Source organism: Phocoena phocoena, chromosome 3 (assembly GCF_963924675.1).
Source record: "Phocoena phocoena chromosome 3, mPhoPho1.1, whole genome shotgun sequence".
NCBI classification, from domain to species: domain Eukaryota; kingdom Metazoa; phylum Chordata; class Mammalia; order Artiodactyla; family Phocoenidae; genus Phocoena; species Phocoena phocoena.
Window position 1 is genome coordinate 63,070,441 of NC_089221.1, and position 25,319 is coordinate 63,095,759.

Consider the following 25,319-nt stretch of genomic DNA (forward strand, 5'->3'; position numbering starts at 1 on the left):
CATAGGGCGAGGGCGCAGGTACCTACTCCCAAGCCAGCAGACATCAGGGGAGGTGGGAGGCGGTGGGACCCTCCCCCCGGCGAGGGGCGGGCTTCTGGCTCCGTGAGCTGCCCGCCACTCAGCGCCCGCCACAGCCGCTGCGCGATGGCGATGGCCGGAAGCCCCGGAGCCAAGAAGGTGAGTTTCGGGGAAACCGGGAGGTACTCAGCCCTCCTGGCCGCGGGGCTTCACCTCAGCCCCTAATCAAGCTCTGCGGTCTGGGCGAGGCACCTGGACGGCTCTGAGCCTCGGTTTACCCGCTCGCGAGTCGCTCGGACGACTGTAGTGCCTAGGTGTCAGGATGAGATAACAATATTGGGTAGCATTTATGGAGCCTTGACTCGCTGCCCTGCACTGCGCGAGTGCTTCATGCAAATTATCTCCTCTTCACGTTTATTCCCATTTTACAGGTGAGGAAACTGTAGGCTCAGAGTCCGAGACCCTAGCTCAGGGTCACCGATCTAGTCCAGGTGGAGCAGGGGTTTGAAGTCCAGCCATCGGACTCAGGCCGCGCTCACATTTCCTGCCCTCCGCCCGCCCGCACCTACAGCTCTTCGACTCAATGGCCCCAGTGCTCGTGCCCCTCGTGTGTTTGGGAAGGGCCGTTGCCTGGTCTCCCAAGCCTCGGACTGGCCTGAAACCGGTCCCGGGCATGGACACCCCTAGACCCGCGGCGGGGATGGAGGGTGGGGTTCGCGGAGCCAGGGGTGGGGCCTCCGCCTCATCTCACTCCGTAGTCCGAGTCTCTGGGCTCCCCTTTCCCGATCTGCTCGCTAGCTGTCGCCCTGTTCTCCCATTTTTACGCTGGATGTGTGTGTGGTGGGGAGAAGGCGTGACAAAACAAAATTAGGAAAAGGGCATGAACTTGGACGCGGGACATCTCCAGACTCCTCGAGGCAACCCATCTGTGCTCCCTAATTCAGAAGAGAGGGTGGGGAAGGAAGGGGGGATGTGCACCACCGTTTTACTTAGTAATACTAAAAAGATAGGAACAACCAAGATGCCCTGCAATAGTGGGCTCCGTAAATAAAGTGCATCCATTTAATAAGTTATTAGGCAGCCAATTAAAAAGCTAAGTATGGGAACAGGCAAAGTGCTTTGCAATGTTAAGTTACAAAAGGAGATATATCACAGACTGATCCCAACTACATAAAAATATTTATACACACGCTGCAAGGAAGGACACAGTAATGGTAGTAGTTCCATAAGATGTGGAATATACGTTTAAAAAACTTAACAAAAAAACATATTCTGGTTATGTTTTTCTGATTATAAAGGTAAAACATGGGCATTGAGGCAAATGAGCATGACAGAAAAAAAAAGAAGCAAAGAACATTGTGTTGACTTCTTTCTCTGAACTTTCTCTAATACTATGTTCACTTTTACAGTTCATTTTTTTTTAAGGTTTTTTAAAAATATGCTCTCCCTGTTCTATTTTTCCTGGCCTCTGCTCTTTGCAACACCAAGATTATCATATGAGAATCCATGTTAATGTGTACCTGGGAGTTAAGACGTTAGTGGGGCAGAGCTAACCTCACCTCTCTGCTCAGCTAACAGGTGCATTTTAAGAATTCATTTAACTGCTACAGAGGACACCTCCAATTGCTTCTTTAATCCAAAAGAGCAGTCCTGGTGGCAAGTTCAGGCAGATGGACCTCTGGCAGCTTCCTGCCATAGGGTGAAGTTGGTCTACTCCTCTGTGTATGAATAGAGGTGCCCTGAAGCCAGATCTTAAATCCAAGAGGTCTAGATACTGTTAATTGCAAAAAGAGGGCATAAACGCCTCTCAGAGATCACCATCAGATCCAAGGCAGAGTCACTGCCACACTGAAAGGGAAGATGGAATGAAAATATAAATATACTGCGAATAATTTCCAGTGCTCTTTATTTTACACAGTCCTGTCATTCTAGAGCTGGCTTTAGATCATACAGGTGTAGCAGTTAACTGAGGTGGTAAGTCTAGCGGTGAAGGAGGGGCTAAAAGATGCTCTGAATTCAAATATTGATAGTTTAGTTATTTTGCTAATGGCTGTTTAGAAAACTGGCAAAATTTTAAATGTTGGACAAACATCTAGATAACAGACCAAAATGCCTTACATTTACTTGCTATCATGAAGGCAACAGTCAAAATTTGCACTGTCATTTTCTTAAAATCCTAGCTAATTTTCTATTAAAGAGTATCATCTCTTTCCTCCTTGTCAGGACCAAGTTTATAGCATATGTGAGGTTTGTGCCATTTTCAAAACAGTCCTGTCTGTCTGCTAACTCTTGGCATATTTTATTAAGGGCCTACTCTTTGTTAGGTGCTGTATGAGGTGACAGAGCCTCAAGCATCTTACAGCTCTGGTTAACAGAGCTGGGCTCCATTCCACTTCCCTCCACAGGAAAATGGAGATGTGGTAGAGATAGTGGCCTGGTACTTAGCCTCAGGGCAACCACTTCCAATGTACCTTCCTGGGCTGCAGATATGACTGGTTAGAAGGGGCAGTGGGAACCTTTCCTCCCCCATTCATGCACTGCTCTGTGTCCAGCTGTAGGCAGGGCTGAGAGGAACTGGCTGGTATTTTCAACAAAAGGCTGTATCTTCAACGAATGCAGTCTATACAAGAGGGATAGGGATCCCCATGGGGGTGTTTGCAGTTTTTATAAATCGCAGGGAAGTTCTTTCTGAAAAAATGACACTTGACCAAAGACCTGAAGAAAATCAGAGGGCGAGCCATTCAGGTATCTGGAGAAGCACTTTGTAGACAATGGAAACCATAGCTTTGGATAACTGCTCTGGATGCAACCTTATATTCAGATTATGGGTGGGCTGACTCGAAAGGTGGTAAATAGAGACTAGGTTAGGAATTTAGAAGGTCTGATGTCTGCTTTTTCACTTACTGAGCTCTATGATCTTGAGCAATTCACTTAGCCTCTCTGAACCTCAGTTTCCTCATCTATAAAGTGGGAATAAAAACTATCCGCCTTGCCTGGCTCCCAAAGTTGTTAAGAGTACCAAATGATAACGTGTCCGTGAACATGCTGGAAAATGTAGGGTATAATTATAAAATGTTGTGTCCAATAGGATTATGTCCAGTGGTTCACACACAAAAGAGGTTTATTTTTCTCACCTAACGAGAGGTCTAGCGGACGGTCACCGTCCACGGCGTCTGCAGCTACTCCAAGATGTCATTAAGACACCAGGCTGCGGGTATCAGCCTGCGTGTGGCTTTCAGTGGCATGGCTGCAAGATGATGGCTATACCTCCAGGGCTTAAGCTGACATTCCAGACAGGACAGAGAAAAAGGGACAAGAGGGAAGGGAGTGGGCATCTGTATCAGGAAAGCAAAACTTTTCTAGAAATCTTCAGCAGACTTTCACTTATTTCCCATTGGCCACCACTGTGTCACATGGCCACCCCACTCAGCAAAGGAGCCTGAGGATTTTTTTTTTTTAAGTTGGGGACATTGTCTCCCCAAACAAAATATATTAGCAAAGAAGAGGAGAAAAAAAATGCACATTAGGTGGCTAGCAGTGTCTGCCACAAACATCTTGAAAAACCAAAATAACCATTGTGGCATCAGCACTTTAACTACAATTTGACTCAGATTAAATTGTATTTGAGAAAAAATAGTCACAGAACTTTGCACAAAACAAGTACCTGGATTGTCCAATAATAGAGTATTCTCAATCTTTCTGAAATACTATTAGGCTCGGATGATTTCAACAGAACTGGAGCTGTGAGAGCATTGTACCACCTTTCCTAAAATTAGAGACTGCTTTTAGGAAAAAAAAAAAAGAGGGGTCTGAGGTGATTTTTCTTTCTCTTCTTCAGGGCATTTTGGAACGTCTGGATAGTGGGGAGGTTGTGGTTGGAGACGGCAGCTTTCTCATAACTCTGGAGAAGAGGGGCTACGTGAAGGCCGGGCTCTGGACTTCAGAAGCCGTAGTAGAACATCCAAATGCAGGTCGGTGCCAGCATCACCCCTGAGTGTTTATCTGGGTGACATTTTGCTTAAATCTGACTGAGAGAAGATAAATAAAAGCGAGCATTTTCTTTCTTTTTAAAATAAATTTATTTATTTTAGTTATTTTTGTCTGCACTGGGTCTTCATTGCTGTGTGCGGGCTTTCTCTAGTTGCGGTGAGCGGGGGCTACTCTTTGTTGTGGTACGCGGGCTTCTCATTGTGGTGGCTTCTCTTGTTGCAGAGCACGGGCTCTAGGCGCACAGGCTTCAGTAGTTGTGGCATGCAGGCTCAGTAGTTGTGGCTCGTGGGCTCAGTAGTTGTGGCTCATGGGCTTCGTTGCTCCTCGGCCTGTGGGATCTTCCCAGACCAGGGATTGAACCTGTGACCCCTGCATTGGCAGATGGATTCTTAACCACTGCACCACCAGGGAAGTTCCGTGAGCATTTTCTAGGGACTGTTTCACTTGCCCAAACTGCCAAGATGTGGAGACAGTGGCAGTACACGAGCTGAAGAAAGGGCTTCTCTCTCCTTCCCTCCCTCCTCTACACACACACACACACACACACACACACACAAACACACACACACACACTTGCATCTTCATATTCAGGGAGTGCTAAAATATACATACCAATATTTGTTCCATGAATACTTACCTTGTATATTCAAGAGTTTCCTTAACATAGTAAAACTGTTATTGCTTCAGATTCATCCTTCTGGCTAATTTGCATACGATATTAAAACAGTACATTTGGTAGGGACGATTAATGGTAACCACCAGCTTAACAGAATATAGACAAATAGCAAATATAGATTTGCAAATATAGATATATATAGCAAATATAAATTTGCTGTTCTAAATGAAAGTGGGAAATAAAGCCAAAGAAGATATGGGTGAAACGGGATACAAGTTGGGAATGGAACTTTTGATTCACTCTGATTTTATTCATATATACACAGTGTGTCAGACAAACATGGGGTCATGTCTAGGTCCTTCTACTGACCAGCTGAGTGACCTTGAACAAGTCATTTGACCTCTGAGGATCAGTTTCTTCATCTGTCACATGGGGGCATGACATGGACTGGCTGTGAGGACTTGTGAACTGACCCACATGAAATGCCCATATAAGTACCCAATGGCCATGATTACTGTTTCATCAGACACCCAGAGTTATATGGTAGGACAGAGTTTTGTCTTTCTGGTGTTAGCAGGAAGATTTCATCTGACCCAAGAAGAACTCATTCTTAATTTTAGAAAATCTTCTTTGCTCAACCAGGAAGAAAGTGTTGAAATAGCAAGGATAAAGACTGAGTTGGGGAGGAGATGAAGGGAGAGAGAGGAAGGAGTTTCTGATGGGCCAAGGAAAACTCCCTGACTGCGTTTCCCCAGCTGCTTGCTATTGAATACACTTGATAGGGGCGCCACCCATATGCATTCTGCCCACTGTGAGAATTCCCTCATCCTGCTTTGAGGGCCTCCCCCCCAGTGCTGACTGTAAGTAGACGAGCTACATCCTTCATGACACTGGCAAATGAATAAACCCTCTCTAGACCAAGAGACCAAGGGACAGTTGGCCAACTGGGCCTTAGTGTCTGCATGTGACTGCACCAGGCCATGGGGCCCACTGGCAGGTCAACATGAGGCTATTCTAAACAGCCCCCATTTGGTATGGGCTCTGCCTTGCCCCTAAATTCTGCTGACCTGAATCTGAATTTCTTTATAAGTACCAGGTTTGAAATTGTGTATGATTGAAAGAGATGTGAGTGGATGAGCTGCCACTGAAAATGATAGCTTCTGTGATTTTTACTTTTTTAATTTCAATGGAAAAAACAACTCCTTTGTAGTTCGTCAGCTTCACATGGAATTCTTGAGAGCGGGATCAAATGTCATGCAGACTTTCACCTTTTCTGCCAGTGAGGACAAAATGGAAAGTCAGGTAAACGATAATGGGGCAGGTGGGAGTGGGGAGGGGTGGGGAGAGGGATCATCTATAATAAAAATAACCTCTTGATGGGAATCCATGGAATTGACCTGATGTGTTACTACACTTTATTACAAAAAATAATAAAATATTTTTTAAAAAATAATAAAATTTTTTTTCCTCCACATAAAATATCTATCCAGTAATTAATCATGATGTAAACATATAGGTACTAAATAAATAAGCATTTTCTGTCTCTTTATCTAGGGGAGGCGGTAGGACTGGGAGAAAATATGCCATTAGAAGGGCATGACCATCCTTCTGTGATATGTTTTTGTAAGGAAAGAACACTTTATAGATGCTCTTGTTACCTTCTCATTTCACATCCTTCTCTTCTGACTTGTCCATGTTGAGACAGGGCGGTCCTAGGGAACACAGCACTAGCCTAGGAATGAGGAGAATTGGGTTTTATACCCAACTTTGCCACCTATTGGTTGTGTGACTTTGTGTTAGACACTTAAAGACATGGAGAACTGGTTTACTCTGCCAAATGGAGATAACTGATGCTTACTTACATGCATAGGGTTGTTGAGAAAAGTGGGTAAGGATGTGGAAGTATTGTGAGATATTCTGCAAATATAAAGTATTAATACTTGTCAACGTTAATGCCCATTTATTCATTCAACCAACCAACATTTATTGAGTACCTGTTATAGTCCATTCTCTATGCTAGATACAAAGATGATACAAAGGCAAAGACACTATTCTGAAGTGGCTCACAGTCAAGTATGGGAGACAAACAAATGAGCATTTACTAAAATCCAGTGTGGTAAGTACAATATGAACATACAAGCTCACTGGGAGTAGAGATGATACCCAACTCTGCCGGTCTTCTCAAATTGCATTTTAAACCAGTGACTTGTGCTCATTGCCCCCTTTGATATCTATTATAGCTCACCTTTAAAATGCCAGGCTCACCATGTGTACTCTTGCTGTCTAACCTCAGTGGGAAGCTGTAAACACCGCTGCCTGTGACCTTGCCAGAGAAGTAGCCAACAAAGGTGATGCTTTGGTAGCAGGGGGGATCTGTCAGACATCATTGTACAAACACCACAAGGATGAAGCTAGAATTAAAAAACTTTTTCGACAACAGCTAGAGGTTTTTACCAGGAAAAATGTGGACTTCCTGATTGCAGAGGTAAGCCTAACATTAAAGGGGCAGGGCTGGAAGGGGCTGTGGGAGGGGAGGATAGAGGCTGTCCGGGAGTAAAGCCTAGAGGGTAGGCGGCTGCTCAGGCCTCACCATTAACACTTAGTGCCAAGTAGTAGTTTCCTTGCTCTCCTCCATCCCTGCCTTGCTCACTCCCATCTCTCTGCTTTCACTAAAGCTATAACATCTGAGCAATATTTTGAAGTTAGAATCAATAAGCGTTGTCACTGACTGGATATGAAGGCCCAGAATATCCTCTTTCTCCCATCTCCCTATTTCCCATCATGATTGCTACCATCTAGAGTCAAGGCCTCAACCCAGCTCTTCACCCCCAACAAGGACAATAGCCTCCCAACTGCTAGTTCCCCAATCGCCCTACTGAACTTACTGAAAACCTTGCTACGTCAACCTTCCCAAGGCTTAGGGCTACCCAAGCCTGGCTAACCCACCAGGAAAAAATAATCTACAGAAATGAACACAAACTCTGCCCTATATGTTCTCCAGATGGATGAGAACACAAGTTTGTTTTTTAAGAACCTCTCTTTTGACTTTCTCTGCCATTCCTCACACACTGCTTCTGCAGAATCTAAGTCAAAAAGGAAGAAACAGGGAGATTTCTGCTAGCTTTTCTCCACTTACTTAAATTAAGTTCAGCTTTTCAATTGTGGCACTTATGGGGTTTCCTGGGAAGCACCCCTGCAAATGGCCTGGGTTTACCAGACAAGGTGTCCTGTCTACCATTGGCAAAGACACTCAGTAGCTACATCTCCCTTCTCTATGCCTCGATGTTCTCATCTGGGGAACTAATCATATTTCCCTTCTTACTTTATGGAGCACTTTAGAATATCGAACTAGAAGTGAATATAAAAGTATTTTGAATTGTAAAGCATGATAAACAATTATTCTGCAGAGATCACCCAAGTTCCATAAAAAATGAGTCCAAAATTTATTAGCAAAACTTTTGTTCCTTCAAAAGTATGATTTTAAATACTCAGTTACTTTAAAACCTTTTTTTAGTATGATATCTGAATGAAAACCTATATGTTATTGTTAAAGGAATTAAAATATTTACTCAGAAAAGTATTCTGTAGTCAGTCTGATAGAGACACATTTCTTAGCACATTTTATCACATATATTTGGTAATTTTTATAACTGTTTTTGTAACATTTGCGGTCTACCACTCAAAATCTGCTTTATATTTGGACCAATAGAAGAACATGAAATTTCTCTTAGTATTTTGAACATGCTGAAGAAGCTGTGTGGGCTGTGGAAGTCTTAAAAGAAGCCAGAAAACCCGTGGCAGCCACCATGTGCATAGGCCCAGAGGGAGACATGCATGGTATAACACCTGGAGAATGTGCTGTGAAGCTGGTGAAGGCAGGTAATGTGGACCCATGATATGATAAGCAGTTCAGTTATTGTTTATGAAATGTTTCTTAACATTGGGAGAGCAGTTCAGAAATAAAAACATTAATCGGAATCTATCTCTTTATCTGTAAAACTTAAGAGGTGGAGGGGGACAGCTAATTTCTAAGATACCTTCCACCTATTAAAAAAGAAAATAAAGATATTTGTGTCTGTTTTTGTGCCAGTACCATACTGTTTTTATGACTGTAGCTTTGTGGTATAGTCTGAAGTCAGGGAGCAAGATTCCTTCAGCTCTGTTCCTCTTTCTCAAGATTGTTTTGGCTATTCAGGGTCTTTTGTGTTTTCATACAAATTTTAAAATTATTTGTTCTAGTTCTCTGAAAAATGCCATTGGTAATTTGGTAGGGATTGCACTGAATCTATAGATTGCCTTGGGTAGTATGGTCATTTAAAAATATTGATTCTTGCAATCCAAGAACACTGTATATCTTTCCATCTGTTCGTGTTGTCTTCAATTTCTTTCATCGGTGTCTTATAGTTTTTGGAGTACAGGTCCTTTGCCTCCTTAGGTGGGTTTATTCCTAGGTATTTTATTCTTTTTGATGCAATGGTAAATGCAATTGTTTCCTTAATTTCTTTTTCTGATGTTTTGTTGTTAGTGTATAGAAACGAAGTCAGACAAAGACAAATATCATATCACTTATATGTGGAATCTAATAAAATGATACAAATGAACTTATTTACCAAACAGAAATAGACTCACAGACACAGAAAACAAACTTATGGTTCCCAAAGGGAAACAGGGAGGGGGGAGGGGAAAATTAGGAGTTTGGGATTAAAAGATACACACTCCTATATATAAAAAATAGATAAACAACAACGACCTACTGTATAGCACAGGGAACTATACTCAACATCTTGTAATAACCTATAATGAAAAATTATCTGAAAAAGTATATATGTATAACTGAATCACTTGACTGTACATCTGAAACTAACGCAACATTGTAAATCAACTATACTTCAATTTTAAAAAATAAACAAGTAAATAAATTTTGAAACAAGTAAATAAATGTATTTCTTTGCATAGGGGCTTCAATCGTTGGTGTGAACTGCCGATTTGGGCCCTGCACCAGCCTGAAGACAATGAGACTCATGAAGGAAGGCCTATGGGCTGCAGGGCTGAAAGCACACTTGATGGTGCAGCCCCTGGGGTTCCACATGCCCGACTGTGGCAAAGGAGGGTTTGTGGATCTCCCTGAATATCCCTTCGGTAAGCTCAGGCACATATTAGAGACCTTGTGGTTTCTTGTTGTGACAAAACGGAAATGGCTATAATGAACAACTACAGTACAGACTTACGATACGAGACTGTATAAGACAAAGACTTTCAGTGTTAACCAAAAATTAGCTATCTGAGGAATTCACACTCTAAAATTTATAGTTTCTTCATTGAAAAAAGAAAATACCCCTTGAGCATCAATTGTTTGAATATAGAGATGGTAACAGAAGTGCCATAACTATTGTATTACAGCACTGGAGCCCAGAGTTGCAACCAGATGGGATATTCAAAAATATGCCAGAGAGGCCTACAACCTGGGGGTCAGGTACATAGGTGGGTGCTGTGGATTTGAGCCCTACCACATCAGGGCAATTGCAGAGGAGCTGGCCCCGGAAAGGGGATTTTTGCCTCCGTCTTCTGACAAACATGGCAGCTGGGGAAGTGGTCTCAACACGCACACCAAACCCTGGATTAGAGCCAGGTAGGAATTTTTAAATTAACTTACTGTTCTCCTGTAATCTCATTTTATTTATTGTTAGCTTTATGCATGCACATGGTAATACAAATTCAAAAGTGTAGAAGTATACAAAATGAAAGGTAAAAGCCGCCCATTTCTGACACCCATCCCCTTCCAGGGGTAACCTGTTTGCCATTTATGTTTTGAAGTCTTATTTCTCTATTTCTTGTTTTATCAATTTTAAGTGGTAATTACCCTTTATGAAAGCTGAGGGATTTAAATCACATCATCTTCTCCCTTGCCCTGATCTCCTTTTCACAAATTTGACTTATTACATTTTTGCTTGTTCTGCTGGCGATCTTTACAAGTTTGAATTTCATATTTAACTACTTGTTTTTTAATCCCTCAATATGAGGCAGTATCTCTTGATTCCACTCTCTGTAAAATAAGAATTGCCTTCCTCCATTTCCCTCTACTTTTCCTCCCTCATCTACCTCTTGGTTTCTTTAAGGTATACAACTACTTTTACATCATCAAGGTTTATAACCAAACACAGTATAAGCAAACACAGTGGCAATTCAGTAATTAAGTGTTCAATTCCATGTGAAATCAAGACTTGGAACATGTTTCAAACTGAAAACCTCGTTTTTTCCAGTTTCAATATTCAGGAAACCAGGGAAGGCCCGTCTGATCTTTCTCTTTCTCTGTCTTATGCTTCCAACCTTCCCTTCCCATATTGCTGATCATGGTTTCTGACCTCTTCAGATTCAAAGAGAGAAGAGAGCAGGTGGAAAAGGGAGTAAACTTGTATTGCTTAATTGACACCCTATTAGGAAGACCACATTCTCTGGGCCTGGCAGACCCTCATGAGTGTATTTACAGTTCTTCAGAGGCTGCCACTGGAAACTTTTGTCTGTATTTCTCATGCCACAGGCGTTGCATTTTTCTCTGAAAATTTTTCTCTGCTTTGCCCTCAGATCCCAACTTTCTCAGCAGGTCACTATAGATATACACTATTTGGGGGAGTCTCATTTTCCTTCCTGGTGTTTCTCTTGAGCCTGATTTTAAATATGCCCAGGCTGGCTCCCTCTCTCCTATTAGGCTCAAAACTGGCTAGAAGACTTTTCATCTTTCCTTTAAGGAGACACACTGAGAGTGTGGTCTGATCCCAATTTAACCACACTATCTTCACTCACAAAATAGCTGACCTGTTGGTCTCTGTGATCTAGATTTTCCAGTGTAGAGTCAAGTGAGTCATCTGACTGGCTCTTAGGCAACTACTTTGAAACTTCTGCAGAGTGTCTGTCTTGCTTTAATACCTGATATCTATCGTATCTTGTGCCACCAATAAAATTTCCAATCTAATATCCTGGTACCCTGATCACTATTTTCTAAACATTATTCACTACAGAACCAAGAGAAAGAGAAATAAACCTATTTTACAAAACCTGAGCCCCTTGAGAACGTTCCAAGCATCAAGGTCAAATTGATTCTCTCCTCTTAGATTTCATCCATAGTCCAAACTCAGGCCATACTTTAATTTGTTTCATAGTTGGATTTTCTTTGTACAATGTTTGGTTTTATAGGAGTTTCTAATTAACTCTTTTTTATTGTTGAAAGAAGAATAATAGACCTTCACCTTCTCTAAGGTCTTCCAATATCTAAATTATACTGTTTGTTACAATTACTTTATTATTGAAGATATTTTTCTGGGGGCTCCTTGAATTACTGTTCTGTTTTGAATCATTCTCTCTCTCTCTCTGTCTCATCTGTCAATCTTTTCCATCTTTTAGAAACTAACCACAATTTCTGCTCTTCTCTAATCAGAGCTGTTATGTCTTTAATCCATTTTGTACTTCTTTATCCATTTCAGTAGAATTTAGAACAGTCTTCATTTTTGAACATTTAGGACAATGTTCCTAATGTAAATTAATTTAGATTGTAGAAGTAGGCAAGAAATCATTTAGGCAAACATTTCTTCTGGGAGGTATGGATATTTATCCAGGAAGATTTTTTTTATAGGTCTCATGCTTAGGAAAAAAAGTACTAAATAGAAATATAGGGACTTCCCTAGTGGCATGGTGGTTAAGAATCCTCCTGCCAACGCAGGGAACACAGGTTTGATCCCTGGACTGGGAAGATCCCACATGCCGCAGAGCAGCTAAGCCCGTGCACCACAACTACTGAGCCCACGCGCTCTAGGGCCCATGTGCTGCAACTACTGAGCCTGCGCACCTAGAGCCTGTGCTGTACAACAAGAGAAGCCACCACAATGAGAAGCCTGTGCACCGCAACGAAGTGTAGCCCCCGCTCACCGCAACTAGAGAAAGCCCGCACACAGCAACGAAGACCCAACGCAGCCAAAAAATAAGTTAACTAATTAAATAAAATTACTTAAAAAAAAGAAATATAATTAAAAGGTGAGGAAAGTGTACTTTGATGATGATTAAAATAGTTCAGATAAGTGAGAAATGGCTTTTTTTAAATAAACACTGTCTAGGGATCCTTAAAATTCATTAGCAATTTCAAATAAAACATTATTCTATAGAATAAAGCCAGACATTCCTTGTACTCCCAAACATACTGATGTTCACAAAAATTTGTGATTACCCAGAAACCTGTAGACACCCCAGATTTCTGACATTTTCATCATCCAAAAATATTGGTTTATTCATTGTTTCATAGGTAAAATGGAGAAAGCTATAAAAATACATTTAACAAAAAGGTCTGTGACCAGGAACCTTTGTGTTCTTTCTTTGTCTAAAAACAAGGCACAAATACTGACAAATTAATTTGTATTCTGTTTTTGGTTACTTTTTGAAGAATTATACTTTGTCTCATTATGTTTAAAACTGGTTTCATATACTTGTCATTATGTTAAAATATTGAGTAGAGCTAGAAGGACCCTGCTAGAAATTTCCAAATGAATATAATTCACAAAAACATGTAGAATTCGAACATGTTGTCTTTTTCTGAAAGGTGGTATGAAACCCAGTGATTGTTATTGAGGATAGAAATGTAGAAAGACTCCTGGAATTAATGGATATGGGCATAGTTTTTCTGTCTGTATGTTGAAACTGAAATTCTACTTTAGCCTGATCATCCACCAAACTTATGAGTATTTAGCCAATATATATATAAAGTATTGGACTTATAAAATAGACATGAATCTTTTAATCGACTAACTATATATTTTTAAAAACACAGGGCTAGAAGGGAGTATTGGGAAAATCTGCTGCCGGCTTCAGGCAGACCTTTCTGTCCTTCATTGTCAAAGCCAGACGCCTAAGGAGTAATGAAAGAAAACACTGAAATAGCAGAATGGAAAGGAATCCCCCTCAAGCCCCATCTGGAACCCTTCCTCGCCTCTATCCTCAGGCCACCCTGATGTCTCCAGCTGCTGAACAGCTAATGTGCTGTCAATTCAACATAGGATGCGTATTGCATTCCTGCTGTGCTTAAGCTCCGAGCGGGATGCTGGGGGAGGTGCAAAGCTGATGTGAAAGGCTTGTCGAGTAATGCTGCAGGACGCGCTTTTGAAGGGAATCAAGAATAGTGAAACTTGTCTTTTAGGGTGAATTTGAGATCTTAAAATAATGAAGTCTGTGAGCAACAAACCCAGTGATTAATTACAGAGACTAAACTAGGTACAGAAGGAGGATAGAGCAGCATTCTAAACTAAAATGAAAGTAACGAGTCTGCCTTTCTTAAATGATTTGTATAATGACCCCAAAGACAATCCCAAAGGAAAAGATGCAAAAAATGTTTTAGGACTTTTTGAAATAATCATATAACCTTCTAAAGTGATTACTTTCAGAGATGATTTTACTTAAAGGTGTTAGGTCCCAGAATTTTAAAAATGTGTCTATATAATCACAAACAGCTAGATTATAAACTATGGACAAGGACAATGTGATAGGCTTCTTATATTTTTCCTTAAAGTATTTATCATTGTGCCAGGCATACTAATAGATGCTCAATGAGATACTTATTTTAATTGTTTAAAATAAATAAAAATAGATAAACAGTTTTGGAAGACCTTTTGAAAAGTTAGAGTTCAAATCTATCTTGGTCTAATATTTTCTTGACTTATATTTGAGCTATTTGCTACATGCCAATTTCTATTTTTCAAAACAATGTATCAATTTGTAACAATAAAATTAAAAATAATTTACCTTTTATAAAAGTGTTTGAATACTTTAAATTTTATGGACATTCTTTGGAATAGTAATAACAACAAGCATTTATTACTTATTATGTTCCAGGCTCTTGCTTCTCTCTCCCTCTCTCGCTCTCTCCTCTCTATCATATATATACATATATGACAAAAGCCAACCTACATTTATGAAACACACAGGTTTCATTTTGGGTTAGTAAGTGCAATGCTCAGAATAGAATGTTGATGAGATGGAAGTTGATAAAACTTCCAAGAGACAAACAGGTAACAAATAAAGTCCTTAAAAAATAGATTTCCTAGATTGAAAGATTCAAAATTTATATAGTAATGGATCACATTTTATTATAGATAATAATAAAAACATATTGGGGAAAAGTATTTCAAACTATTTGGTTCTAACTCCAATTTAATAATTATGCCCCAAAATAAAGTGAGAAAAGTATGCTCAGTCCTCCACTGTTATTGCCTTGGTCTGACAAGACTAGAAAATACATTTAGATAATTAAGAATAATGGAAAAGTGAAAATTATATTTTATGTAGATGAAATGGTTATATAGCTAGAAATCTCAAGAAGATCATCTGGAAAGCTCTTACAAACAACAGGAGAATTCAGTAAAGTAACTGGTTAAAAATTTTATATACAAAAGTCATTGCTTCTCTATATACACTTGACAATGATTTTGAAAGTATAGTGGAAATAAAGATCTATTTTATTTTTTCAGCAAAATGATTAAATATCTAGGAATAATATTACAAAACCTGTGTAAGAGCTGTTGAAGGAAAGTTGAGGATGCAAAGTAAGACGAATAAATCTACACACATGCTCATAAAGAGAAAGACAATATTTTAAGATACAAAGTTGTTCTAAATTGATTAATAAATGTAATATAATCCCAAGGGGAAAAAATCATGAGTATTGAGGGGAAATAGACATGCAAACCTCAAGTGCACATGGGGACGGAGGGTATATTCTAGGGGTTATGAGAAAATTAGATAAAGAGAGATAGTGAGGAAGGTGTGGCCTTGTCAGATAACCACTGGCAATATATATATATATATATATATATATATATATATATATATATATATATATATATAACATAGTAATTAAAGCCACTGGATACTTGTATTAAGAAAAAGTTCAGTGGAACATATATGTATATATATAAATGTTAATGTATGATAAAGAGGGTATTATTTCAGGTCAGTAAGGGAAAGCTGGATTGATAAAGGAGTATTTCAGGTTAGTGAGGAAAGCTTGATTGTTTAATAATGTTGGACATTTGGTCAGTAACCTAGGAAGAAAAAGTTGGATCTCTTAGAACAAGTTCAAGGTTGATCAAAGTTTTAAACATAAGTCCATAAGAGAAAACCATAAAAGAAAAAAAGAAACATAAATTTCACCATATAAAATTAAATGTGTGCACAAAACCCAAAATACTCTAAACAAAGTCAAATGGGAATGATGTGTAACGAGGGTTAGTAACCACTATTCCAGTAAAGGGGTCTTAAGTTGTCTTAGTTCAACCATCCTCCCACCTATGTAGATGTTGTGAGGAGGGCTCTCCTATGTGATTGGCCTTCAGAACTCCACACCGTTTTCTTGGGCTTACAGGTGTTTTGAGAGGGAGATGTACCCAGCTAGGGACCAAGCAAAGCCTTGGGGTCAGTACTAGCATCATCACCCTTGCTTGACCATCACTCTTTCACTGTGGGATATGATGCTGTGAGTCAGGTGCCACAGGAAGCACAGGGCACCTGGTAGAGATGATGTGAGGTGCTGGGTAGTGAGTCTGCAGGCACTGACAGGGAGTTCAGGCAGCTTCTGAGCACTGATACATTATTCCTTAATGTGGTACTTAAGGAACCACAGGCCCAATTGACTCTTTCCTTCCCAGGCAGCAGGTCCTCTCCCTTCTTCAGAAACGTCTGGGGATCAATTCTCAGCTCCTGTGGCCCACATGCAGCTCATACTGTCTCTTCCCCACTACCCACAATGCCCCACACCTTTTAAGTTTTCTGAAAAACCTCTTTCCCTCTTGCTCTGTTGATATAACACGGTATTAGACCAAAAGGAATGGAGAAATGAGGTCCACTTTCCTAAAGGCACCCTTATTGGAGGTAGGGACAATATTTGCTCTTTATCTTTCCAGGGCAGGAAAAAGAGGCAGAAAGAATAATAATTTATTCTTTCCTTTTAATCTGTAAATTATTATTATGCATAATAATAATTTACAGATTAAAGCAATCTGAGTGCTAGTATCCTGCTACAAATATTTACATACATTTGAAATACCAAGGGAGATTTTCCCTAACCTATAAATCAGAAAATAGATTTCCTTAACCTATTAAATATAGGAAAAGATATGCAACACATTCAAAATTAGGTAAATGCATGTGAAAACAAGAAGATACTTTTTTTACCTATCATTAACAAAAACAAAAAAAAAGATAATATCTTGTGTTGTTGAGAGTGTAAAGGAAAAGTCACTATTGTACATATGCTTTTTGTAGAAGTGTAAACTTGTACAAGCTATTTGGAAAGCAATTTGGCCATTCCTATCCAAATTTAGAATTCACACACCCTTGGAGGAGCAATGTCATTTCTAGGAATGTAGCCTACACTTATTTTCATATTTGTGCAAAAGCATAAGTCTGGACACTGCCAAAATATCCATCAGTGAAATACTAGTTAAGTGATTTATGGAACGTGTACAGGATGATAACCCATGGAGCCATTAAAAGGAATACATGCTATGATATCATATGCTATTGCTTATATGTGGAATCGAAAAAAAAATGATACAAATGAACTTATTTACAAAGCAGAAATAGACTCACAGATATAGAAAACAAACTTATGGTACCAAAGGGGAAGTGGGGGAGGGAAAATTAGGAGTTTGGGATTAACAGTAGATATTAACACACTACAATATAAAATAAAGAACAAGGACCTACTGTTTGGCACAGAGAACTATATTCAATATCTTGTAATAACCTATAATGGAAAAGAATCTGAAAATATATATATATATGTATAACTGAAACACTTTGCTGTACACCTGAAACTAATACAACATTGTATATCAACTATATTTCAATAAAATTTTTTTTAATTAAAAAAGAAACAGAATACCTGAGCTCAACATGTACTGAAGAGGAAGGACCTCCCAGACAAGTTCTAAATGAAAGTATGCTCCCATCATGCGTGTGTAGAATATTTCTGGGAGGAATGCTTCCCTCTTATGAAAGGAAGACTAGTGATTGAAAGTATGGTGTAGAAATTATGGTGTAGAAGGAAGACTTCGTTTTCTCTGATACCTTTCTTAGTGTCTAAATGTGTCAATGAAATAAAAATTTTTAAATTTTTATAATTTTAACATTTATATCAAGATTTCTGATTGCAAGAGGGAAAATCAGATTTCATGAGTTTCCTGTTGTGATACAGAATGAGAAACACTATATCAGCAATGATGTACCAGCCAAAGGTGCCTGAGTGGAATCTAATCAAGCCTTTGGATTTCACTTCCAATTTAGAGGAAATACAGGTGATGTAGGAACAAGGTAAATAATTCCACAAGGAAACAATCAGGTGAATCATATATGCTATAGGATAGCTGCTGGCCTGGTCCATTCCACAGATCCGTGTATTGGAAGTGCTCACGTGTATAAAACAAACCAATGCAACTCATGGTCTCGTATTGGATCCTCGTATTGGATCCTAGTTTTGACAAACCTACTGTAAAAGGCCTCTTGGGTACAAATTATGAAAAATTTAATATGGACTTGGTATTAAGGAATCAGAATTAATTTTGTCCTTACTTTTTAGAGGTAAGAATTTTTAATGCATACTAAAATGTTAATTTACTATTTATAATTCACTTTAACTATTTTAACATATAAAACTGAGGGTTTTCTTAAAAAGCAAAACTCCTATAGGTTCTGATTTGGTATAGAGAAATTAAGAAAAAGGTCAAAAATGATCAGTGAAACTAAGAAAAACTGGTTTGAACTAGCTCTTTCCAGTTCCATAGCAGATGTTTACTAGGGAGTTTCCAGGAACAGTAGATGGTCCTCTGATAAACCCTGCAGTGCTGTGTGTAGAAACAGCAACGCAGACCGGCAAATTGCGGGCATGGAAACCATCACGAGGGATCGAAGAGATGTGCTGAAACCAAGAGGCGAAGTTCAGTTGGAAAAACAATTCCTGTTTCACAATGAACACAGCCACGATTTGATACCCTTAAGCAAAATTGTAAGCAAAGTTAAGCAACCCATTTTGGCTGTACAGCCAGCCGCCTTGAGGTCGAGTAGATATTTTGTCTAATCAATAATGAAAATGCTGAAGAGTTTCAGAAGGGTGCAATTTTGCCTGACATCAGAGTTATTTTATTAGAGTTTTGAGCAAAGTAGATGGAACATGCTGACTATGGCACTGCTGGCGCTCACATTTCATTTCATTCCTGCTATTTGGTCAGAAGAGAAAGGAGAAGAGGAGAAAGGGGGAAGTAAAAGTTATATTTTTCATCATAGGGACTCATATGAGCTGGCCTCTTCAAAATAGTGAAGCTGGAGAAACATCTTTCCATGTGATGGTGACTACAAACCATGGAGATTCTGTGCTCTCATACCAATTATACTCACTCATTCATTCATTTATTCACTCAGTCACTCACTCGTCCATTTGTTATTCAAATAACATTTTCCTAGTGCTTGAACTCTGGTAGTTACTGCACCCCTCCCATGTGCTTCCAAAATACCCTACGTTTATCATGAATAAGTACAATGTAGTTTTAATACTCCCTTGATCATTCCTGTTTATTTGCCTGTGCCCTACTAGAGGGGTCAGAGAAAATATCTGGTTAATTGATGTATTCCCATTACCTGGCACATTACAGAACTCAAAAAAGATGTGTTGGTTGAGTGAATGAATGAATGTACAAACCAAGCTAGGGTCAAGGGATGCAAAGACGAATAAGCCACTGACTTATGCTGCCTGGTTGAATTCTCTTGCCAAAAATATTTTGAAGAACAAGTACCTGTCGTATGACAGACCAGCATCAGATTGTGTTCGTCTGAAAAAGCTGAAGTTGGGGAGACTGGTGTGAGGAAAATAGGGGGCATCAGGAATCGGAAGGGCATGCTATGCAAGCAGAATGGCTCGGGGGCAACCCCAGGAAGGTCCTGGCTGGAGTAGACGGAGGAAGAGTTAAGGTAGAGGAGGGAGTTGGCACTCAGGGTCATTAGCAATGGAAAAAAACACACGTTCAAAAATGCATCATTGCCGTTTAAAATATGGAAACCACTTTGAAGTCTAAGAAAACGTAAAGCCAACATGGCCATTCTAACTGTTTCTTGAGAAGATGAGTGTGGAACACATTATTCCAAACTACTTTCAGCAACAGCAAAATGATAAATCATACTTTTCTGATTAGGAGATTAAGAAATATTGGTTCCCTATTCATGAAAGTTGGGCTTCATTCCATGCTGAAGAAACCTTACAAGTTGCTATGATGAACAGATAGACCTATATGTTCTGATCTCAGGGGCAATAAACACCCGCCGACACTCCCCTCTAAGAGTGCTTATTTCTCTTACCTACTTGTTCGTTCATTCATTCATTCTCTTCCAGAAATATTTATTAAGGCTGTTATGAGCCAGGCACTGTTCTGGGACTACACAGGGTGATCAAGTGGACTGGTTGGTCTGGGACAAACCCAGTTTTAGCACTGAAAGTCCTGTGTCCTGGGAAACCCCTCTCTCCTAGGCCAAAGTTGGTCATCCTAGAACCTACTTCAGTGAGGTGGAGTTGAAATATTAGGTAGAGAGGGCCCTTACTAAAAAGGTTATTTTCAAGAAAAAACTTGGAGGAGGTAAGGACAGTAACACATGGATATCTTGGAGAAGAGAAGTCCAGAAAGGTCAAAGCCCGAGGCAGCCAGCTTGCCCCACGTTTTCGAGGAACAGCCAAGGAGTCAGGGTTGCTGGGGACACAGTGAGAGAGGAGAGAGTGACAGGAGCTGAGATCTGGAAAGTAGGGAACCTTTGTTGTCAGGACTTGGCAACCTTAACAAGGATTTTGGCTTTTACTCTGATTCATATGAGAGGACACTGGAGGGTTTTGAATCAAGAGAGGACAGGATTACTTTGACTGTTGTGTTGAGAATAAGCCACAAAGAGGTCAGAGCAAGGAAAGAGAGGTGCAGGATTTAAATTGTCTTTTTGAAAGTTCTGGTTTCTCTCAGCTGTGCCCAGGGAAACTGAGGGAAATGTTATGGTCCATTTGGGGGCTCAGTTTTATCTTTAAAAAAAAAAAAAAAAAAAGGCCAGAGGGAGGGGTCCTTACTCTTTCCTTTTATAATGAGAAGGAAGCAGTTTCAAACATGGTGTTATCTAAATGGAAACTCAGAGCAGTGCAAACTTACTGCCATGGAATGGTGTTAAGAATGTGTGGTCTGGGGCCAGACCACCTGAGTCCGAATCTCGGCTCTACTGCTCACTGGCTATGTGGCCTTGAACAAGTGACTTAGCATGGGGAAGCTCCTTGTTTTCCTCATCTGTAGGAATAAGGACTATACCTACTCTTAGAGTTGTTGGGACAATTCAATGAGTTACAACATGTGCCTGGAGCAGGGTAAGTACTCATTCATGTTAAACATTATTATAATTATTAAGTCATCCAGCAATAGATGCTCAGCTTTGAAACAGATGTGAGCTTTCAGAGACAGGGCTTGTGACTTACTAATCACCGTATCCTTTTCAGCCCTGAGCACAAGATTTGCTGAATAAAAAAATAACTGTTACTAAAGCATCAGTCATATTATTTTATGGACTAACAAAAATTGAGTTTAAGAACAGATAAGTTGAAGATTATTTTTTTGTCTTGGAAAGTAAATACTTAGGTCCCGGACACATAAGAGATTCCTTTGAAAATAAATTCTATCAATGTTCTTGTTTGCCAGCAACAGAACCCACTCCACCAAGTTTAAACAGGAAAGGGTTTATTAAAGATTATGCAGAAGTTCAAAGAAACTCCAGGAGGGCCAGAGTCAGCCTGATCTGATTAAACAACATTCAAACTAATCCATGGTGATGCCACTGCCGACACCAGATATAAAGACCACCCCTTCCATCACTGCTGCCGTGGCCACACCCATTCCAGAATAGGGGTCCACTTGATGCCTGCTTCGTCATATCCACTGCGTCTCACTCAGACTCTCAAGTTGGTGTACGTGATTAGGAGGGCCTCAGTCACAGGCCTGCTGCGTCATAGCTATCAGGAAAGCTGGGAAAGTGAATTTTGGGAATTCTACCTTGGGAAGGCAAGACTCCTAAAATGGGAAAATCCCCCTAAACATAGGAAGGATATTCAAAGATTGGTAGGCAGCCAGACAACAGGACCACATTAACCAAGAGAAATCAAATATTCAGTTGACTAGAAATATTCTTATGATACTCTCACATTAGAATCTAATCATATGGATGAGATATATATCATATTGAATGTGTAACTGAGGTTATAAACTGAAATTACAAGTTAGAGATAATGACTGAAATAAAAACCAGAAAGAGGGGGAAATTCTATTTAAGCTTTCCGTAAACTTTAACGACTGTGAGGACCTGATTTAAAATAGAGTATTTACATATAACTCTTGGACCTGCTCAATTTATTTTTCCAGATTTTCTTTCAAATGGAATACTAAAATAGAAATATAGCATTTTAGAGCCCAAGGAGAATAGCTCTTCTGGTTCAACTCTATTGTTGTTTGCTGAGAGGAAGCTGAGGCCCAGGAAAGTTCAGTGATTTACTCAAGCGTCATTGTTGAAATGATATTATGTTGAAAAGCCAAATAGTTTTATTGTTTCTTGAAGAATCCTTTTTCATAGCCTCCCATAATACAGTGAGGAAGTTGCTTTGATCAAAAGGGCCCAAGTTGCTTTGATCAAGAGGGCCCAAATCTTGGCTCTCTTCAACATCCAGACAGAAAGGCTGCTTGCGCTTGCTGTATTCTTCTGAAGAGATTTATTCCTGCTTCCTCCCAAGGATGCTGTATCCCAAAGCCTCAGACATGAAGAATGAGACCAATAAAATCAATTTCCGCAGAGGCTATCCTGTGGAACATAACTGCTCCTTTTTCCCTACTAAATCAAACAATGGAATCGGCTTTCCCTACAAATCCTCTCCTTTCGTTGTAGCATTACAACATTTATTTGACAAATATTTATTGGAGGCCTACTTTGTGTCAAGCGCCATACTAGGCAGTGGCCTGAATCTATTAGCATCAGTGCTTTGGGATTAATTTGGAGAGCATGGAAGCTTGCTCCATATAATTAGTCTCTTCTTTAAAATGTGGTAGAAAAACCCACCAGTTGTCAGTTGTTAAAGTAAATAAATAGCCTTTGGAAAACGTTCTGATTCTTAAAAACACTTTAAGGAACAGAAAAGAACATTTTAAGCAAGATATGATGGTGTAAATTTAATTAATGAATTCGCTAATTAATGTAACTGAAGGCACCCAGGTATATTCTGTATCTCTATAAGCATCCCTGCTGGATAGTGGGAGAGGAGGGCTAACGGGGATGGCAGTGAGAGGCTGGGTCATCCAAAGAACCAGTTAAAATTTTCTTGTTTGGTTCTTTGGCTACACAGTATTAATTGCCATAGGACAAACTACTGTTTATGTTGATGTGACCAAATGTTAGAGAATGGGGTGAGATAGTGAAAAAAGGAGATTAGGTAAAGAGTAGAGACACATGTTCAAGTCCAATAAAGGCTCCAATAAAGATATGTGTGATCTTCCCAGGTCACTAAATCCCTCTCAGCCCCAATATCTTAAAAACAAACAAACAAAAAGAGTCAGGAAAAAAGACAAACTAAGGAATGAGAAAAAAAATTTTTTGCAAATCATATACCTCAGTAGGGTTAATATCCAGAATATATAAAGAACTCCTACAACTCAATAGTTTTTAAAAACCTAATTAAAAAATGGGCAAACACTTGAACAGACATTTCTCCAAAGATATAAAAATGGCTAACAAGCATATGAAAAGATGCTCAACAACACTAACCTTTAAGGAAAAGCAAATCAAAGCTACAATGAGGTATCAACTCATTAGAAATAGCAAGTGTCAGTGAGGATGTGGTGAAATTGGAACACTTGTGCACTCTTGGCAGGAACGTAAAGTGGTATAGCCACTATGGAAAAGAGTATGGTGGCTCCTTACAAAATTAAAAATAGAATTGATGAAATAAAGTTTATGTTTTAAGGCAGGACAAGAAAATTTAGCATAATGTACTCCCTGCCTGTACTGGGTCCTCCCTTATGTGCGATGTACATCTGCATTATACATTAACCAGACCTCCTCAAAGGCAGGAATGCCTGTTGACCATAAAGATCAATGGCTTTTTGTTTTCTTCTTCTGATGACAGCAATGTAACTCCTTAGAAGATTAATTTTTCCTTTCCTAATCCTGTAAGGGGTCATGGTGACCTGTTGCTTACTTAGTACAAACTGGATTATGCATCTTTGGTAAACTTTACGTAAAAATGTCAGTGTGTCATTTTGATGTACAATCCTTTTTCTCCAAAATGTGTAAGACTGTGCCTCCAACTTCTAACAAAAGGAACAGTCCTCGGAGTTTTCTGAAGACTGTCTCCTGGGTTACAATCCTCAGACTGGTTTCAATAAAATTCTCTAATTTGCCTTTAGATTGACTGTTAATTTTTTTGTTAACAGAATTATCATATGATTCCACTTCTGGGTATATGCCCCAAAATTGAAAGCAGAACCCAAACAGATTTTTGTATACTTATGTTCATAGCAGCATTATACACAATAGCCAAAAAGTAGAAGTAACCCAGGTGTAAATCAACAGATGGATGGATGAACAAAATGTAGTATATACATACAATGGAATATTATTTAGCCTTAAAAAGGAAACAAAATCAGACATATGCTACAACATGAATGAACCTTGAAGACATTATGCTAAGTGAAATAAGCCAGTAATAAAAGGAAAAATGTTATATGATCCCACTTATATGGGGTTCCCAGAGTAGCCAGATTCATAGAGGCAGAAAATAGAATGGTGGTTGCCAGGGAATGAGGGAAGGTCAAAATGGGGAGTCATTGTTTAATGGGTACCGAGTTTCAGTTTGGGAAGATTCTTTTAAAGTTCGAGAAATGGATGGAGATGGTGGTTACACAACACTGGGAATGTGTTTAATGCCACTGAACTGTACACATGGCAATAATTAAAATGACAAATTTTGTGGTATCTATGTCTTACCACAATTTTTTAAAAAAAGAGTCAAGAGACTAATATCTGCCTGGAGTAACTCGCAGAGTGTTAATACAATCAAATCTGGGGCCTTGGACAAATAAGCAATAAGCACCCAGAACTAGTTCCCCTAATTTGACACTGTGGAGAGCTCCAGACCAGAATTTCAAGCCGCTGCAGTGTCTACCGTTTGGTATCCTCAATCCATCACGTAACTCTAGCAGACGGCTCTGATGCTCCACACCTCTGACTGAAATTCACCTGTGGCTGCCGAGGCCGGTTACCTGTGGCTTAGGCTCACCTGGCCAGGACAGCGTCCTCCTTTAGCACTGCTCGACTCATCCTGCTTGCTGGCCCAAAACCCTCTCCCATGCAGGCTGCAGACCTCTCTTCCCACAGGCAAACAACCAAAAGGGTGAGGGTGTTAACAGCCTCAGGGCAGCCCTCAATCAAGGGGAAAAAAATCCAGTGGGTTAATGCTCCAGCATCCTGTCCCTCCAAGTAGACAATGCACATAGACATTCTGGTTAATTCTCAGGAGGTTCCACAGCAGAGGCAATGCAACCCTGGCCTATAGCCAGCAACCTCCTTAGGGCACCACACCTGGGCTTTACCCCATCCCTGTCTTACT

At 39.7% G+C, this 25,319-nt stretch overlaps 1 protein-coding gene across 1 annotated transcript; it reads left to right on the forward strand.

The window, feature by feature from the left end:
- The first annotated feature begins 135 nt into the window (after nt 1-135).
- On the forward strand, nt 136-14,384 carry BHMT2 (betaine--homocysteine S-methyltransferase 2). Its single transcript, XM_065875433.1, has 8 exons — nt 136-177; nt 3,857-3,989; nt 5,835-5,926; nt 6,918-7,109; nt 8,356-8,503; nt 9,581-9,763; nt 10,025-10,253; nt 13,437-14,384. The coding sequence occupies exons 1-8, from the start codon at nt 145-147 to the stop codon at nt 13,516-13,518; spliced, it is 1,092 nt and encodes a 363-aa protein (XP_065731505.1). The 5' UTR covers nt 136-144; the 3' UTR covers nt 13,519-14,384.
- Nucleotides 14,385-25,319: the final 10,935 nt, after the last annotated feature.